The sequence below is a fragment of the Neolamprologus multifasciatus genome, chromosome 1 (assembly GCF_963576455.1).
Source record: "Neolamprologus multifasciatus chromosome 1, fNeoMul1.2, whole genome shotgun sequence".
NCBI classification, from domain to species: Eukaryota; Metazoa; Chordata; class Actinopteri; order Cichliformes; family Cichlidae; genus Neolamprologus; species Neolamprologus multifasciatus.
This window is the reverse complement of record NC_140439.1, coordinates 11,998,617-12,015,935: the sequence shown is the minus strand read 5'-3', so window position 1 is coordinate 12,015,935 and position 17,319 is coordinate 11,998,617. Positions and strand designations below refer to the sequence as shown.

Genomic DNA, 17,319 nt, shown 5'->3' with positions numbered 1-17,319 from the left:
TTGTAATTGGCAGGAGGATCATTTATTGACATACAAAACTTGAGTGCAACCATCCTGTTAACAAATCCATCAATTCTCTTTGGAGTGTACTCTGTATCAAAGCAATAAATACGATCGATAGAAAATCATGCCAGCATCATATGCTGAAAGGTAAACATTTACAAAATAACAAAAAAAACAAACAAAAAAAAAACAAAAAACATAGCACTCTGATAAATGAGCTGCCAGGTGGAAACTTAAGGCAAGGCGGTCTTCAGCTTGCAGATTGATTATATGATCCTTTTAGCCAATCAGATGATCTGCAATACAGAAAGTACACGAAATCAGTAACAGAAGTTTACATATAACAGAGTTTTTGTTGCTATATAATTACAGGATTTTAATACTTTTGTTAGAGAGACTTCTGGATGTTATTCAGGATGTCGCCATAGACAAAGTTGAACAGCGCCTCCTTTGACTTGGTTCCATCCAGCTGCGCTGTAAGAGGATACACACATTTAATCAGTGTGGTCAGCCTTTATGTGACAAAGCACCACACATGGTTACAACATTTACAATAATAAAAAACGAAATCAACTTACCAACATCAACAGCTGATGCCTCCATGATGTTCTTATGTTTCAGGTACATGGGCCAGACGTGGCCGTCAAAAAGGCCAGGTGGGTCTGGTACCAGGTAGTTTCTTGAGCTGCAGAATGACACAAGACCAGTTAAAAAAGATTAAGCTACAGCTGCCTGAATGGCAAACACATGTGAAGAACAACACTAGAGCACTTACCACCTCCTCTTTTTGCATTCTTCATATGGGATGGAAATAAAGTAGCGTTGGTTCAGCACGTCGATCAAAGGTCTGCAACAGGTACAGATGAATTGGTGTCATTTGACTTCGAGAACAAGCACTTAACTCACATGTAGCTAAGCACAGATTCTTACTCGTAGGTGTAAAGCAAGAAGCCTTCCACAATAAGGATGTGAGTCTCCTCATCCTCCTTGCGGTCAGACTTTGGCACGATCTCAGAATCCAGGGTGTTATTAACGCCATGAGACTTCTCAAACTTCACCGGGTTCTCCAGCCACGCATAGATGGTACTCATCATAGCCTCCATGTCCAGAGCAGTGATGACTGAAGAGATGGCAGAGGGGGAGAAGGAAGAAAAAAATAGAAGTGTGCAGAAAGTTGCAAAAGAGAAAACAAGTGAGAAACACATGTTCAAACCCCCAGATTTCGTTTACATTGCATGCACGTTAGGAATGAAACACAACATTAAGGTTGAGTCATACACGCAAAACACAAACGCACACAGACACCCACACACAAAGCCCTTCATAAAAACCCAGGCTTACCATCGTACTGCTTAAAGCCATCTTCACCAACTTCAATCTGATCTTGGGGCTGAAACATACATTGATGAGATGTACCCAGGTACATTCCACTAATGCTACACTCTGCTATATGGAAGGCTCTGATAGCTTTTTTTGTTTGTTTGTTTGTTTTTTACAATACACACACTGTGTCAAACTGCTACCCAGAGCAGTCTCTTTGGTGAACTATATCCAAAATTCAAAGATGCGAAGATATGCATGTGGCTCACCTTGAAGAAGTCATCCTGATGTACCACGCAACAGTTGGGCAGGTTCTTGATCAGTCTGTTGGTGAGGGTGGTTTTCCCTCCGTTGGTTACACTACAGGGGAAGAAAGGGAATTAAAATGAATGAAGTGTGGTTGATGTAAAATAGGGCATGGGTTGCGGGATTATTTTAAGGTAATAGGCAGCCATATTTCCTCGTTAATTACTCATCTAATGCATTTTAACGTGTAATGTCAGGGCTGCCGGGTGCATGGTGTACTCGGCTATATTACATGCTTACAACGTTAGCTATTATTCATAAATTACCACATGGTTAGTTTAATATTTACAGAACCCAATGAGTGGCAATCGAAATGTTATAACGTTACGGTTCGATCAAAAAGCCATACCGGATGTAATGACCGCCGTCCCCACGTGTGACGGCCTTACAAGGCCTACAAGGTTGCTTAGCTTAGCTTAGCCATTCATCGTCTAGTACTCACCCGCCAATGCCGATGATGTACTTCATGTTTCCGTAAGTAGCCGAGAGGTCAAAACGTCAATAAAACCGGGTCAGGAGCACAGTGATCAGACGAGAAGAAGCTTAAAAAGAGAAGGTTGCAGCAGGAAACGTCAACTACTTGATTCCTCCATGGTACTTGAGTTGAGTGAGTAAGGTAAGAGCGGAGGAGACGGGCTGTCACGCGCACACGGTCTTCCACCAAAGAGGACCTCGGTTCTCAGTCGCTTCTACACATACCGGAGAGAGCCACGCGATTGGCTATTTAAACACTTCCAGTTGGACGGAGGCGTAAGCGCTTCTATTCTCAGCCAATCAGAAGCGGAATAGAGGTAGCGTCAACTTCTTTATTTTAATCTTAATTTAACTGTTTCAGGTCTGCAGTATACGATTAAACTATGCTATTTCATCTTAATTTAATCAGCTATATTAATGTTTACATGACGTCACAGCTATCATGAATGCGAGCCGCTAATATCGTCAACTTCGTTGGAAAAGGTTCCTACATGAAACTGCTCAGTGAAGCTTGGTGAAGGATTTTTTTCCACTCACAATTTTCCACTCAAATCCCTATTTTATGGAAATAGACACTGCTGCTAGGTTTTTCGAATGTATTCTTTTAGTGCTTTGAACTTTACAAGGCAAGTGCCATTTAATTTTAATCACGAGAAGAAACATTATCTCACACCAGGAAAGTCTAGCTAGTTACAGAGTTATTACAGGACCCAGGAAAGCTTACCTTTTTAATGTTACTGCCCCTTTTACATTTTTTTTTTTACATAAAGATAATAAAAAAACAATACGTTTTATTTCTAGGTCCATTTCAAAACCCAAAAGCAGTTTACATTAGTATAGCAATTTAAAAACATATGCACAATGAAAAGACAATAAAACCAAGAATTAAAATAACAAAAAAACTATTTTAAAATAAGTGGTCATGGTAACAAGGAGGTAACAGAAGTGATACATTTTTTTTTTATCCAGCATAACCTTTTGATGCATCACATGTGCACTAGTTGTAAAGGGTTAAACTTAGATGAATGTCTGCACAGTACTGTGATATAATATCAGCTACAAGTCATATGAACGCTTTCCACTGAATTCCTGATTTTTAGCATGAGCACCATGGCATAATCAATATCATCACCTTTAAGATATTGTGGCGTGTTGGGGGAACAGCTAGTTCTCTCCCATCATGCCTTGGGACATGTGCTGCTGTTTTGATGTTCTTGTTTTATTGTTTATGGTTACGTTACTTTTAACTGTTATCTTGAATGTTGTGTTTACGCTGTGGTGCAGAGTCACTGACAGTTGTTGTTTTGTAGAAAGAGTGCTGTACCATGAGTGACTTCTGTTGTGCTGTTGTTGAACCTTGAGGCACATTGTAGCACCAGCAAGTGTTTTAATAAAGAGCTCCCACTATCAGCTTGGGGTTGAATAAAAAGCTCAATCTCTCTCTGTGAGCTTCCTTGTAAAGATTTATCTGCATGCCACAATATGATAGACAGAGTCCTAGTGTACACTATGCCACTTCACTGAGTTATAGAAGGTGTAAAATCACCATAAAGACAGAAAGCACTTTACAGAAAGTGCCTCATTGGTAGCATTTCACTTATCTAATCAGAGAAGACAGAGGCTCTTTGACTAACTGGGGCTGACAGACGCGTGACTTTAGGGCAACTGGTGGAAGATGAACTTTCCAATTATTTCCCACTTTCTTTTACAGATTTTCTTTCATAACCTTGTGGCATATATATATATGTGTGTGTGTGTGTGTGTGTGTGTGTGTGTGTGTGTATAATGTGTAATGTGAGTGTGTATTTACACACTCACATTGCTGTGGTGTTACTTTGGCCAGTATGCTGCTGACCTTTTTCTGTTTTGTTTTGAAACTTCCCAACCAACTCCATGACACTGTTTCCTGAGGTTGCACCAAAATATTGCCTGTGTTAGGCCTTACAACCTCAACTATGAAGAGCAAGTGGCCAAGTGTGGAATTCAGTTGAGCTTGTAAGACTTATATTTATAGTTTGACAGAGCTATTTTCTGGCAGCTTGTAGTCTGCGAGTTTCATGAATTTCTTGAAGAAGAAGAATCAGCAACAAAGCCTTCATTTTATGGTGTAATTGTGTTCTTCAAGGTCAACAGGAGTCAAATAATCAACACCCCCTCTGATACTGAGACTACAGCTGCACCAAAAGTCATAAAAAATTTTCTCTGAGTATTACACAGTACTACTTGACAAAATATAGATAACTAGAATACTGAAGAAGTCACTTCTAGCTGTGTGACTTCTGTGTTACAGTCCTCTCATGTATACAAAAGCAGCCTGTAGTGAAACAAAAGTTTATGTTGCTAGGCAAATGTAGCACAATATGAAAATGCTCCTTTAACCTAAAAATTAAGGTAAAATAATAATTGTTAAATTATGCGTAAGTTTAGAACCCTAAATATATTTGTTAGTTTTCTATCATTATCATTATATTATTTTATAGTCTACTGTGTTCTGAAAAACAGATCTACGTGAAAAAGACACTAAGTACATCTTTGCTGCTTCCACAGGAATTAGGTGGACAAGTAGCAGCCAGGTGCTGATAATCAAATGCACTTAATTAACTGATTAGCTGATAAGAAAGTGTGAGCGCCTTTATAGAAACACAAATTCTGGCAAATTCTACATCTCAAACTATACAGGCCCTTGGTTTGTATGTTAAATGTTCAAGTTCAATATCTAAATTCACTAAAAACACTTGTTTGGTTTGTTTGGATGGGTTGCCAGGAAAAAGCCGCTTCTCTCTAAAAAGAACACGGCAGTAGAGCTGGTAAAGTTGCACGACAATGACCCACAAGATTTCTGGAACAATGTCTTTTCGACATATGAGACCAGAGTGCAGATCTTTGAAAAAAAACCCAAAAAACAAAACAAGACACCATATCAGCACAAACACCTCATACCAACTAAACATGGTGGTGGAGTGGTGATGGTTTGGGCTTGTTTTTCTGCCACATGGCCTGGGCACCTTCCAGTCATTGAGCTGACCACAAACTCAACTGTAGGACATGAGGGCATCTGTGTGACAACTAAAGGTTGGAAAGAACTGTCACGTCCGGTGTGGCAGACGTGTGGAGTTTGTAGAAAGGGCCCAAAATGCAGCAGCTCTGGTGCAGGTGAGTCTTTATTGAACAAAAGTGGATACAAACAGAAATGGCGAGGGTGAGCATGAACTAAGAAAACCTAAACTGGAAAAACTAACAGAACTAACCAGAAACCAAGATGCAGGGAGGTACGAGGAAATACACGGAGAGACGGACGGAGAGACGCAGGGAGACCGAGGGGAACAACACAGACGAACCAGCAACGAGGACGGGTGAACACACACAATAAATACACACACCAGTAATCAGGGGATGGGAAACAGGAGGGAAACACACCTGGGAGACATAACAGCTGACGAGGCAGGGGAAACGTAATCAGAACCCACTGACATAAGAAAGAGACCTTCAAAGTAAAACAGGAAACATACACGTAATGACACAGACTCAGAGACGCGGCCTAAACACAGAGGCCGACAACACTAAGGGGATACACAAGCAGGGAAGACACCAAACAGAGGGAACAAAACTAAACCCTAGGAAACCCAAAACAACAGTCATAATACAAAACTATCAAAAGTAAAAGTACATAACCAAAAACACTGGATCACCGACCCAGGATCATGACAAGAACAGGGTCGTTCAACAGGACTTGAGCTCAAGCACAGCAGTAAATCTACAACAGAATGGCTGAAAATGATAAGTCCAGACTTCAGCTCGACTGAAATACTGTGGCAAGACTTAGGCATGCATAACTAACGGTAATAAACTTCAATGAAGTGGAGCAGTGTTGTATAGAAGAGTGGGCCTCAACAGTGATGTGAAAGGCTGATAAAATTATACAGAAAACCATTACTTCAAGTTGTTGCTGTTGAAGCTGGTTCTACAAGCTACTGAGGCATGGTGTATAATTAGGTTTTCAGAGTCCTGTAAAATCTCTCACACATTGTTGTATTGGCAGATTGCTGTATAATGTTGGCTAATTACAATTTACCGTAACCTGACCTGCAAGGCAATTAGCACCTGTATTGGAAACAGGATATTTTTTCCCTAAAACAAAATTGCTATAAAGCCATTACAAAGAACCATGAAGTGGAACTATGTTGCATATTCTGCTGTTGGCTCTAATGTGAGAACAAAATGAATGAATCCACCTAATGCATGTTTTTGTGAAGAATTACTTGTTATGCAAGGTAGAGTATTAATAGTCCACATTGTAAAGCCAACAAACCAAGCATTTGTGTACTTGGCAGTCTCATATTTGGTCAAATTTTGTCCACCGCCTTTGTTTTGTTTCTATTTAGAGGCATTTATACACATGGCTGTAAAACTGCACTCTTTGTGTCTTTCCTTTCCTATAAAACATAGATGCCATAGCTTGCCAAACACACAGTGCTCTGCTTTCGGGTCAGTTTTGGGAACCAGTTACTCAACAGAAAAACAAGTTTTAGATCATTTTATACAAACAAACCAATTTGTATAAAATGACTCACAATAGGATGCCCTATTTCCATTTAACGAGAGATTCGTAAAAAGGATGTTTGTGTACAGAGAAAGTAGTTTCACAAAGAAAAGCAGTAAGAAGGTGGCACTCTCTGAAGGTCGTTTTCTGTCTAGCATTTAATGACTTATATTTGATTGTTGATTCACTGATTGTCTGGGATGTAAAACGATCATTTCCTCCTTTTTTTCTTTTCTCCTTTTCAATTCCTATGTGAGCGGTTTATGAGATGACTGGGGTTGCTTATTTGGTCTGCAAAAGTCCTTGTGTTGTATTACACTGACACCACCGTGTGGCAAAGCAGAGGAAATTCCTCAAAGGATCAAACACCGGAGATACAATCAACACCTGTTGTGACACCTGAGGATCAAAGTGTCTTATCTGGAATCAAGGGGCGGCAGGAGGACGAGGAGTGGGATTAGCTCCTCTTTGCTCACCATCTTTTCCAAATGGTGGGATTGTGCCTTTCTTAGGATGTACTTCAAGGAATTATTTGCATTAGCTCTCACTGTGGTTGTACAGGGACTGAATCACCCATAAAGTTTTATAGTTGAATGACAGTTTTATATTATTATATTAAAGATATACATGGAAAAAAAGATAATAGGGGAAAAGCTGGGAGCCGAGGATCAAGATGATACTGACAACCTTAAAGCTGCTTAAAAGGGAAAAACAATATTTCACATGATGTTTCCTTACTGTTAATGCTGCTGTTTACTCTATCTGTACCAGATTTTAGACAGGACATAGTTTTTATTAGGTGAAGTTTTTGTTATTGAACTTCCCAACATGATCCCAACCATACTCGAGATGCTGACTCACAGTCAAAACAAATATTGCACTGTCTCAAACACAAATGCCTCATACACCTGAAAGATACCGAGGGGTGTGTGAATGTACACTGACTTTTCTGCTTTCTTCTCACTGTTCACACATAATATTTCATTTCAGATTTTCAGAGGTCAAAGCTTTGCCACCCAGAACTCTTCACGCTTAATTAAGTTGCCTTTGAAAATAATTTTCTGCATGATATTCACACTGAGTTTAGGAAATCAAGGAAATCTATTATCTTGCCTGGCTGTGTGATACAGATGGGGGATCATGTGAAATTAAGGCATGAATGTCATGTCAATAAGAATTTAAAATGCTTTGTTTTAAATAAGTAGATGCTACATATATCCTCGAGCTCCACATTACAGCCAAAACATATGACTGTCATCTGGTGGATTTAAAGGTTGTGGTTCTCATTGCGTACCAAAAAGCCTCCATTTCAACCAAGGAATTGTCCGTTCCTATATAACAGAAACAAAAATATGATGTTTTCAGAGTTTCCCTTTAAACGTAAAACTATCTACAGCAGATGAAAAGTATCTGAGAGTCATGTTATTGAAAAACAGGAGAACAAAATCCACCAAAGACCTGACAGGACCTGCGCCATCTATACCGTTCACTGAAGCATCATCAGAAATATTCTCAGTGGAAGCGTGGTAGTCGAGAAACCATTCTCAAGGAAGGAAACAGGGAGAAAAGGCATGCCAAGTTACATAAAAACTGTTCTAAAAAATCAATGACAAGAAGTCTTCTGGAGTGATGAATCCAAATGTAAGGTTTTTGCTTCAAAATCATCAGCAGCAGCTATAGAGGAGGTCAGGAGTGAGGTGAGTGCCTACAGCCTCTGTAAAACACGAGGGTTTGTGGCTTCATGTGCTTCAAGTGCTGTGAAATTTTAATCCAGCATGAAATACCATTTGGAAAGTTTCTGGGAACAGCATTTGTTTTAGCATCACAATAATCCCAAACACATTCTCAATGCATTGGAAGCTCACCTGGATAGAAAAACACACAGTGAAAAACTATCAGTCATGGATTGGCCTCCCCAGAGCCTGAACCTTAACCTTAGTGTGGGAGAACAACAAAAGGCAAAACATTCAAAGAAGAGCTTTGAATGTCCTTCAAGAAGCCTGGAGAACTATTCCTGAAGACTATTTAAAGAAGGAAGCTGTCTAAGAAAGTTCAGGCTGTGTCAAAAGATAAAGATGGTCATAATAAATATTGACTGTCATGTTCGTTAGAACTGAACAAACTAAAAAAATCGCTGCATTTATTTAGCAGTTTTCTAGCAAAATATAAAGAAAAGAGTGGTGACTGATTTGTGCATACTTCTTTACTGATAACTGTACTTACTGTTTATAGATAGCAGTGGTTACAGTTTTACATCAGAACTGGTGCAAGTTAAGGTCAAGTACAGGGTGGGCCATTTATATGGATACACCGTAATAAAATGGGAATGGTTGGTGATATTAAAGTCCTGTTTGTGGCACATTAGTATATGTGAGGGGGCAAACTCCTCAAGATGGGTGGTGACCATGGTGGCCATTTAGAAGTCGGCCATCTTGGATACAACTTTTGTTTTTTCAATAGGAAGAGGGTCATGTGACACATCAAACTTATTGGTAATGTCACAAGAAAAACAACGGTGTGCTTGGTTTCAACATAACTTTATTCTTTCATGAGTTATTTACAAGTTTCTCTTTGTTCACAGACATTGATATGTCGAAGAGGTTAACACGTGAGGAGCGGATCGAAATTGTGTTGATATCTGGTGAACGCAGCAACCGGGTCATTGCAGCAGATTTCAATGCAAGACACCCTACGAGACCACCCATCTCCCATGCTACAGTTAGCAAACTGCTTGCTAAGTTTCGTGAAACTGGTTCAGTGTTGGATTTGCTAAAATGTGGACGCAACTGTCACTAATGAAGAAACATCAGTGGCTGTCCTAGCTTCATTCAGCAAGAGCTCACAGCATAGCACTCGCCGCATGTCAATGGAGAGTGGCATTAGTCGAACATCCCTTCGGCGGATATTAGCTACTCACAAATGGCTCCCTTACAAACTCCAGTTACTGCAGCATCTCAACGAGGATGACCCAGATCAGAATTTGCAGAATGGGCAAAACAAAAATTGGAACAGGACCCTCAGTTCACGCAGCAGATTTTGTTCAGTGATGAGACAAACTTTTATGTGAATGGTGAAGTTAACAAACAAAAACACCGCTATTGGTCTGACACTAACCCACATTGGATGGATCCCTCCAAGACTGTTGGAACAGCAAAAGTGATGGTTTGGTGTAGTATATGCGGTACAACGATAGTGGGTCCATTCTTCATCAGTGGAAACCTGAAGGCCACTGGATATTTGAAATTGCTACAAGATGATGTGTTTCCCTCTTTATGCACTGAAGCTGGCACGTTCCCTGAGTTTTTCCAGCAAGATGGTGCACCACCACATTATGGGTGCCAGGTCCGAGCATTCCTAGATGAACAGTTTCCTGAAAAGTGGATTGGTCATCGTGGGCCAGTTGAATGGCCCCCAAGGTCTCCCGATCTGACCCCCTTAGACTTTTGTCTTTGGGGTCATCTGAAAGCAATTGTCTATGGTGTGAAGATACGAGATGTGCAGCACCTGAAACTACGGATACTGGATGCCTGTGCTGGCATTTCTCCTGCGGTGTTGCTATCAGTGTGTGAAGAGTGGGAGAAGAGGATTGCATTGACAATCCAACACAATGGGCAGCACATTGAACACATTTTATAAGTGGTCAGAAACTTGTAAATAACTCATGAAAGAATAAAGTTACGTTGAAACCAAGCACACCATTGTTTTTCTTGTGACATTACCAATAAGTTTGATGTGTCACATGGCCCTCTTCCTATTGAAAAAAAAGTTGTATCCAAGATGGACGACTTCTAAATGGCCACCATGGTCACCACCCATCTTGAGGAGTTTGCCCCCTCACATATACTAATGTGCCACAAACAGGACTTTAATATCACCAACCATTCCCGTGTTATTACGGTGTATCCATATAAATGGCCCATCCTGTACTTTAGGCTGTGGACTTAGTAAAGGGGGGTTAATGTTAAAGGTTTCTAAAATTCACTGGATTAATTAAAAGACTCAAACTATTGTTGACAGGAACCAGAAGGAGGCAGTAAAGCAATTTAAAGGATAACCAATTGCTGTTATATTCATAGAAAAGACAGGCTTCAGGTAGTTCTGTGAGCAAGATGGACAGTGACCAACAGTTCAATGCAAATATTGTTTTAGCTAGCAACTAACAGTTATTATGAGCCTTTTATATTCATAGGAGGTTAACACTTCTGTCTGGTAGCTAATTGGCTTACAGGCAACATATCAGATAGGCTAATCATAACAGTAGAAATTGTTTGCTTATATTTGTATTTAACATAAGAGAAGCAAAAGAGTAACTCTAACCCTAAAAATGGTTAGCAGTCGGTGACAAAGCTGGTTTATAAGCCTTTAGAAAGATGTGGGCATGTTGAATAATGTTACTTGCATGTTACTACAAACTGAGCATCACACTAAGAAGCAAGTTACATCAAAGGTTTTGACTGTAACAAAATAACTATCATTTCAGAGCACCGAAGCTTCCCCTGGTCAGGTGAACGCAAGGAAGACGAAAATGAGTACAAAAATGTTAACATGTGTACAGACAGACACTTCAAAACCAGAGGGAGGCAGCAAAGCAATATAGAGGGTGAAAAACTGCAGTGAGCTCCCCAAAGAAGAAGAGCAGGCCTCAGGTAGCTCTGTGAGAAAGATGGACAGTCCCCAGCAGTTAAATGTAAGTATTTTTTATTCTAGGCAGTATTGATTATGAGTCTTTTGCCTTCATAGCAGGTTGACTGTTTTCTATTTGGCAGCTAACTAAGTGTTATTCAGCGTATCTAGCAGGTGGCTAACAATTAAGCTAGTCATTAGTCATAGGAACTGTTTGTTTGCATTTTTCTTTTTTGACCTTGTTTAAGAGATGCAAAGGAGTAAGTTTAACTCTGAAAATGGCTATCAGTTGCTGACAAACCTAGTCTAAGAGTCATTAAAAGTGATTCAACTGCAATCAGAATTACACTTTTTTTTTCTTTGCATTGGACACATTAAATAACACAAATTACAACTTTATGATTCCACATTGCTGTTTCCAAGTAATTGCATTTCTACTAAGCTTCCTTGCTGTCGTACCTCCAGCAGATATCAGGACTTGTTATTGGCTGCCCTTCTTCATGCATCTGATATTTTCAGATTAATGTCTTTATTATCTATTCCAGTTTCACGTGTCTATCCGGAAGGGATCTTCTATTCCTGCTCTGCAAAAATGCAACACTTGCTGTTCTCCTGGAAAATTTCATTGTCCGTTTTGTTCACCTGAAATTTTCAAACCCACAAACCGCCCCAGTCTTAGGATCCACTTGGACAGCCATCGAAGGGAAGCCTTTGAAACTGGAAGTATGTTTCAGAACTTTAAGTTTCAGCTAAACCAACTCATTCCTAATCATGATGTTTACATCTTTTCTGTTTCAGAATACACCTTCCACAGGTGTAGACTCCAGTGCAGAAGTCAGGCACATTACCACTGTTTGTACTGCAAAGCCACAGTGATAAGAAAGAAAACTTTCCACAGTCATCTGTCATTTTGCAGTGAGCAACAACAGAGGAGGGCCTGGAAATTATCCAAACTACACGCTGAATTGGCACAAAGAATCCAAAATGACAGAGGGAGCCCTTCATGTGACATGGTGAGGGTGTGATGGTGTAGTGCTGCACATGCTCTATGTTAAAGAAGATATGCATTATCTCTTAACAATGTTCCTAAATGTTTAGTGTGCATGTCTATAGTTTTATTAAATACTTTGTGTGTGGCCTAGTGGAAAAGCTGTAGCCACTTTAGAAAGACAGTCACTTACAATTGGTCAGCTTGTCCAAGCAAAGCAAACCAGCATTTGTTATATATATCAGGGGGACATCCAAGAAATTTATAGATGGGGCACAACTCCCCTTCTCTGAAGGAAAAAGAGATGGCCCAGAATGAGTGGATGTCTCTGGTATTAAACACTCATGATAATTGGGGCTGAGGGGGTTGAGAGAATAGGTTTCATTTTAAGATTTTTACAGACTTTTAATTGTAGTAGAGTACCTTTCTATTTATATTAATAAAATCATGCACTGCCAGCCATATATCAGACAAGCAGCAGTCACCTAATACCCATTACCTTCAACCAGCTGCTTCTGTTTCATTGCTAAATTTAAATATGCTAACATTGGTTGAAGGTCCCACTGATTACCACAATCCTTATGGCGAGATGTGAACCCTGCACATATTTAAGCTATTTGCTTAATAGCTCCAAATGTTTCAGTGTGTTCTTTCAACGTTGTTGATGTGGAACCAGTTCTACCAATTGAGCATCAAACCAACAAAAAGTCATCCAAGAGATTTGAATTGGTTTAAAAATTGTTTTATCTTCACAGGAGAGGGATGTGAACGGTAACGGATTAACTATCGTCTCAGATTCAGAGGGCCAAAACAGCCACGGAGCCAGCGGCGGCCATTCTGTGTCTCACAGTTTCACCAGATCAGGCAAATGTGACACTGGGAGGAAAATGAAGAGGAGTACAGAGACGGACTCCTCTAAATGTCACAAAGGTGTACAGACAGACACTCCAAAACCACAAGACTGCGATGAGTATTACTTTATGACCCTCACAAAAGTGTTTAAGAAGTTGGCTCCTCAGAAAAAGGCAGGGGTCAGGATGAAAATCGAACATCTTCTTCTCGAAGCTCAGTTTACATAGAGAAGGGCATACCGTCTTATATATAAATACAGATTTATTTTTTTTGATTGCACATGAATTACTCAAAGACGTGGAAGTGATATGTTTTCTTTTTCACTGTGGACAAAGCCTGGAGTGTTTTGTGTCTTTGTGCCAGGCTACTGCATCTCAAATGCAAACTTACAACAATTATTTCAAACATTTCAGTATTTAATATAAATGTGTGCGAATTAGCAGGATAGTTGAATTCAAACACCTTTTTCTTAGTTTAACAATTAACAGACTTATTTGTTGAGGACAGGTGGCATGCTTAAGTTATACATTCAAACACTGAGGTACAGTATGAGCAGAGAGACAAAACCAGATGTTCTGTATGAGGATCTTTATTTGTAATAAATAGGATATATATTTCCATTAAAAAAACCAACTAGCCAGCTCCTTTGCTAGATTTTGAGTTGATTGTCATGTGCTTCAGACGATGTAAGTACAACTTGGTGAGACATCACAGTAAATGCTTTACGTTCATGTATGAAAGAGGAAATCAGACAGCAACTTTGTTGAATGTTATTTTCCTTCTCCCCAGGTTTTCCTATCTTTTATATTCCTGCTGTCTCTCAGCTATAGTGAAAGTGAAAGGGAAAAAAATGTTTAAAAAGTACAGGAATTCCAGTATTTGAGCTCCGAATCCTCGTGTCAAATATAACGAGGGATTTTCTTTTTACTATTCTGTTGGAGTATTTAAAGCTCCATAGCGTAGTGGTTTACATATTGATCCAACAAGTGAAAAAGCTCTACAAAAACTGCTAAATCAAATGTGCAGTGCTAGCTGATGTGGTGAGCCCTTGTTAATGAAGAAACAGCTGAAAGTAGTTTTATTCTACTTAAATAATTTCAGTGGTAATTATAAGTAAAATCTGTAGTAGCTCACATGGAAAGAAATGTATAAGAGTTTAGATTCTTTTTTTTAAATGTTGTAGCATTAAAGTTTCTTCTGTTCATCATCTTGTGAACCTGTAGATGTTTTGCAGACTGCAGAAGTGCACTCGTCTACAGTGTTAAGCCTCCTGTTGGCTATAATAATAATCTTAAAAAATATTTAAATGTTATGGCCCACCAAGGATGGGTGGAGATCTACACTCTTTCAGTATCTAACTTGTAGCAGTAGACTCCATGCTTGTGCTGTGGAGGTGGGAAACCAAAGCTGCGTACCCCTGTCTCAGACGGACCACAGTTACTTCGAGGTCTGGTGATGGGATAGCGAACGCTTCCATCGGCCAGCCAGCCGGCATCACAGCGGTCAAGCCCCGTGAACTTCCACGCAGAATACAGCTGTCCAACTTTGGCAATCTCTGCTCCGTCCTCCTGACACGCATGATGAGCTTCAGTCAGGTTCATCTTGTGAGAGGACTCAAGGTAGTAGACTCTCCCTTAGAATAAAACACATTTATTTTGACAGTTAGCTGCACAGACGTGTTTCAGTTTGCTATTTAACTGCGGTTTATCACCCATAAATGCTAATGTGTATTTGTACTTGAGTTTCTGGAAAAAGAATTATGATTAATTAGAATATTCAGTTAGGTCATTTATTCATACACTGGTTGTAAATATAAATGGGGGCTCAAATGAGTCTTAGCACCTTTAAAGAGAGAGAAAATGTGAATCTGCGCCACTGTGCTCTTCAGAAATGAGGGTGTGAAACTGCTAAGTAATGGATCTGCTAATCTTTGTCAGTGTGGGCATCTTGACATGTCACAGTAAGGAAAACACAATTACACATCAGGAAATGGCCACTCAATATCACTTTAGCTTCTCTGTGGCCTTGTTGACCTCGCATCACCTTCTGCTTCGCCTCACCTTGGAGCAAAGAGGAGAAACAGAAGACATCGTAGTGATTAGGGTAGAGGTGAAGTCTATCGTAGCGGCGGACACCCGGGGCGAGGCGGGCTCCCCCGCAGGGCTCCCTGGACTGCGAGATCGGATACCGGACTGTCCCATCAGCCAGCCAGCCGGCATTGCACCAGTTCATTCCCTCTTTCCAAGACTGGAAGAGCTGTGTGATGGTGGCCACTGTCGAGTCCTGCTCCTTACAGGCTTGCTGGGCTCCCAGGAAGCTCAGATGGTAACGACCATGAGGGTGTTGGTAGGGAAAGACCACACCTGGGTGGAGGATTCAATCAGACATCAGAATATCTATGTGGACTTCAAAGTGTGTCAAGCTTTCACTGCTATTGTTATTTCATCTATTGTTACTACTTTGCTTACCAGGTGATACTACCACTGGCTTGTGGGTTTTTTGTTGTTGTGTTTTTTTTTTAATTCCAGGAAGTAGGTTTGCAATCATCTGCTCTTACTACAAACTACAAAAGAAAACACTTTGATCTGCAACAGTGGGAAATCACAGGCTACTGGGTCAGCTGAACCAAACAGATGAGTGGTTAAAGTTAATTGTGTGGTTTTCTATGGCAACTCAATTTGGAAAGTAAAATGTTTATCAGTTGTTTGCAGTTTTTTTTGTCTTTTGGTTTTTTTAAAATTGATTATTTATTTGCAAATGTAAGCAGTCTGCTTTTATAATGGATATCTACACCAGCGGTCCCCAACCCCCGGGCCACAGACCGCTACCGGTCCGTAAGTCGTTTGGTAACGGGCTGTAAAAGATGAGGCTCGGATGCGAAATTTCTGGTTTTCAGGGTTTTTATCGGTTTTTAGCATTTCAGAGGGGGTTTTTTTTTCGACGTTTTTATCGTTAACTCTGTTTCTCTGGGAAATTTCCCGTGTGTTATGAATAAATCATCTTCTTTTTGGTACCGGTTTTATTTTGTTGAATTTCTCCGCGACACCTTAATGACCAGTCCGTGAAAATATTGTCGGACATAAACTGGTCCGTGGTGCAAAAAAGTTTGGGGACCGCTGATCTAGACTCTACATGTCGCAGCTTTCATTCACGGAAGCAAACAGGATAGCTGAAGGTGTAAATGCAGTACCTTGTAACTCTAGGTGAACCACTGTGCTTTGATCCTCCAGTCCATCCACCACAGTACATCGATAGCGACCTGTATCATTCAGCCAGAGTTTATTCAACACAAGTGCAGCATCTCCTGGGAATTCCTGTCGGAGCTGCACACGACCCCTGCCCGACAGACAGTGCATGTTAATAGTTTAAAGAAAAACATGGTCAAACAGTCAGCGATCAGGTTATCGTATTCAGTTGATCATATCTTTAACCTGAAATCTCCAAAACTTCGGAATCGAGTCCCGAAAGCCACGATCACGTCAGTCTCCTGTCCCCCAGCAGCGGGCAGCCAGGACCACTTGACCCTGACCTCCCTTGGTGAGCTCGACACAGGCTCATACCAAAATCTGCATTGTAGGGTCGCATTACCCCCTCTGACCGAAAGCACTGATGGCTCAGCAGAGTCCACGTAGAGTTTCATACCAATAAAATGAACTGCAGAATAAATACAGATTTAACTTATCATACTGATTTTATATTAAAAGGTTAGGGTCTGAGCAATAATGTGCATACATTCGTTGTTGCCGCTTTCATTGAGGTAGTCACTGTAGAAGAAGCTGTTTTGGGTTGGGGGGGCAGCCGGGGCCCAGTCTGAGAGAACCAGGTGAGCTATGAACAACAATACAGTCTGGAAGCACCAAATCATCATCAGCAGTGTCTGCACAATCCTCAAACCTGCGAAGAGAAAAAATATTGGCTAATTAATCATTAAAGGTCATGGAGCAGGATGGACAAGATCAGAAATGAGTTCAGCAGAGGGGCGGCTCAGACTGAGCAGCTTGGAGACAAGGAGAGGCAAGGCTGAGGTGGTTAGGGCATGTGCAGAGTCGGGATAGTGGATATACTCGACAAAAGATGTTGAATATGGAGCTGACAGGGAGGAGGACAAAAAAAAGTATTTGTTCTAGAGGTTTGTTTTTTTAAATGAAGACTCTGCTTGCTGTATTGTGAACACTGGATGTTATGATAAAGCAGCAGCAGTAAAGGAAAGCAC

The 17,319-nt window shown here is 40.4% G+C and overlaps 3 protein-coding genes across 3 annotated transcripts; 1 reads left to right on the top strand and 2 right to left on the bottom strand.

Annotated features, from left to right (window-relative positions):
* mibp2 (muscle-specific beta 1 integrin binding protein 2) lies at positions 1 to 2,347 on the bottom strand. The gene is made up of 8 exons (XM_085145311.1): positions 2,072 to 2,347; positions 1,593 to 1,683; positions 1,345 to 1,393; positions 934 to 1,123; positions 779 to 850; positions 582 to 688; positions 387 to 477; positions 1 to 299 (listed from the first exon to the last, which is right to left on the bottom strand). Exons 1-7 carry the CDS (start codon positions 2,095 to 2,097, stop codon positions 392 to 394), a joined length of 621 nt encoding a protein of 206 aa, XP_085001437.1. The 5' UTR covers positions 2,098 to 2,347; the 3' UTR covers positions 1 to 299; positions 387 to 391.
* A 7,257-nt stretch (positions 2,348 to 9,604) lies between these two features.
* On the top strand, positions 9,605 to 13,335 carry LOC146525376 (uncharacterized). The gene is made up of 4 exons (XM_085144732.1): positions 9,605 to 11,330; positions 11,812 to 11,989; positions 12,065 to 12,279; positions 13,010 to 13,335. The coding sequence occupies exons 1-4, from the start codon at positions 11,307 to 11,309 to the stop codon at positions 13,331 to 13,333; spliced, it is 741 nt and encodes a 246-aa protein (XP_085000858.1). The 5' UTR covers positions 9,605 to 11,306; the 3' UTR covers positions 13,334 to 13,335.
* Positions 13,336 to 14,443: 1,108 nt separating this feature from the next.
* On the bottom strand, positions 14,444 to 16,974 carry LOC146525375 (hyaluronan and proteoglycan link protein 3-like). Its single transcript, XM_085144410.1, has 5 exons — positions 16,839 to 16,974; positions 16,538 to 16,760; positions 16,297 to 16,442; positions 15,167 to 15,469; positions 14,444 to 14,739 (listed from the first exon to the last, which is right to left on the bottom strand). The coding sequence occupies exons 1-5, from the start codon at positions 16,972 to 16,974 to the stop codon at positions 14,444 to 14,446; spliced, it is 1,104 nt and encodes a 367-aa protein (XP_085000536.1).
* Between the last annotated feature and the right edge of the window lie 345 nt (positions 16,975 to 17,319).

What these genes read in the sequence shown, in the direction of transcription:
- mibp2 (XM_085145311.1), bottom strand. Translation starts at nt 2,097, where the DNA reads ATGAAGTACATCATCGGCATTGGCGG. An exon ending in TTCTTGCTTTACACCTACGA is followed by an intron (nt 851 to 933) that starts GTAAGAATCTGT and finishes TACCTGTTGCAG; the next exon opens with ACCTTTGATCGACGTGCTGA. An exon ending in GGCATCAGCTGTTGATGTTG is followed by an intron (nt 478 to 581) that starts GTAAGTTGATTT and finishes ATCCTCTTACAG; the next exon opens with CGCAGCTGGATGGAACCAAG.
- LOC146525375 (XM_085144410.1), bottom strand. Translation starts at nt 16,974, where the DNA reads ATGATGATTTGGTGCTTCCAGACTGTATTGTTGTTCATAGCTCACCTG. An exon ending in CGAAGTTTTGGAGATTTCAG is followed by an intron (nt 16,443 to 16,537) that starts GTTAAAGATATG and finishes TCTGTCGGGCAG; the next exon opens with GGGTCGTGTGCAGCTCCGAC. An exon ending in GGTTCACCTAGAGTTACAAG is followed by an intron (nt 15,470 to 16,296) that starts GTACTGCATTTA and finishes TCCTCCACCCAG; the next exon opens with GTGTGGTCTTTCCCTACCAA.
- LOC146525376 (XM_085144732.1), top strand. Translation starts at nt 11,307, where the DNA reads ATGGACAGTCCCCAGCAGTTAAAT. An exon ending in GGAAGCCTTTGAAACTGGAA is followed by an intron (nt 11,990 to 12,064) that starts GTATGTTTCAGA and finishes TTTCTGTTTCAG; the next exon opens with AATACACCTTCCACAGGTGT. An exon ending in GGAGCCCTTCATGTGACATG is followed by an intron (nt 12,280 to 13,009) that starts GTGAGGGTGTGA and finishes TTATCTTCACAG; the next exon opens with GAGAGGGATGTGAACGGTAA.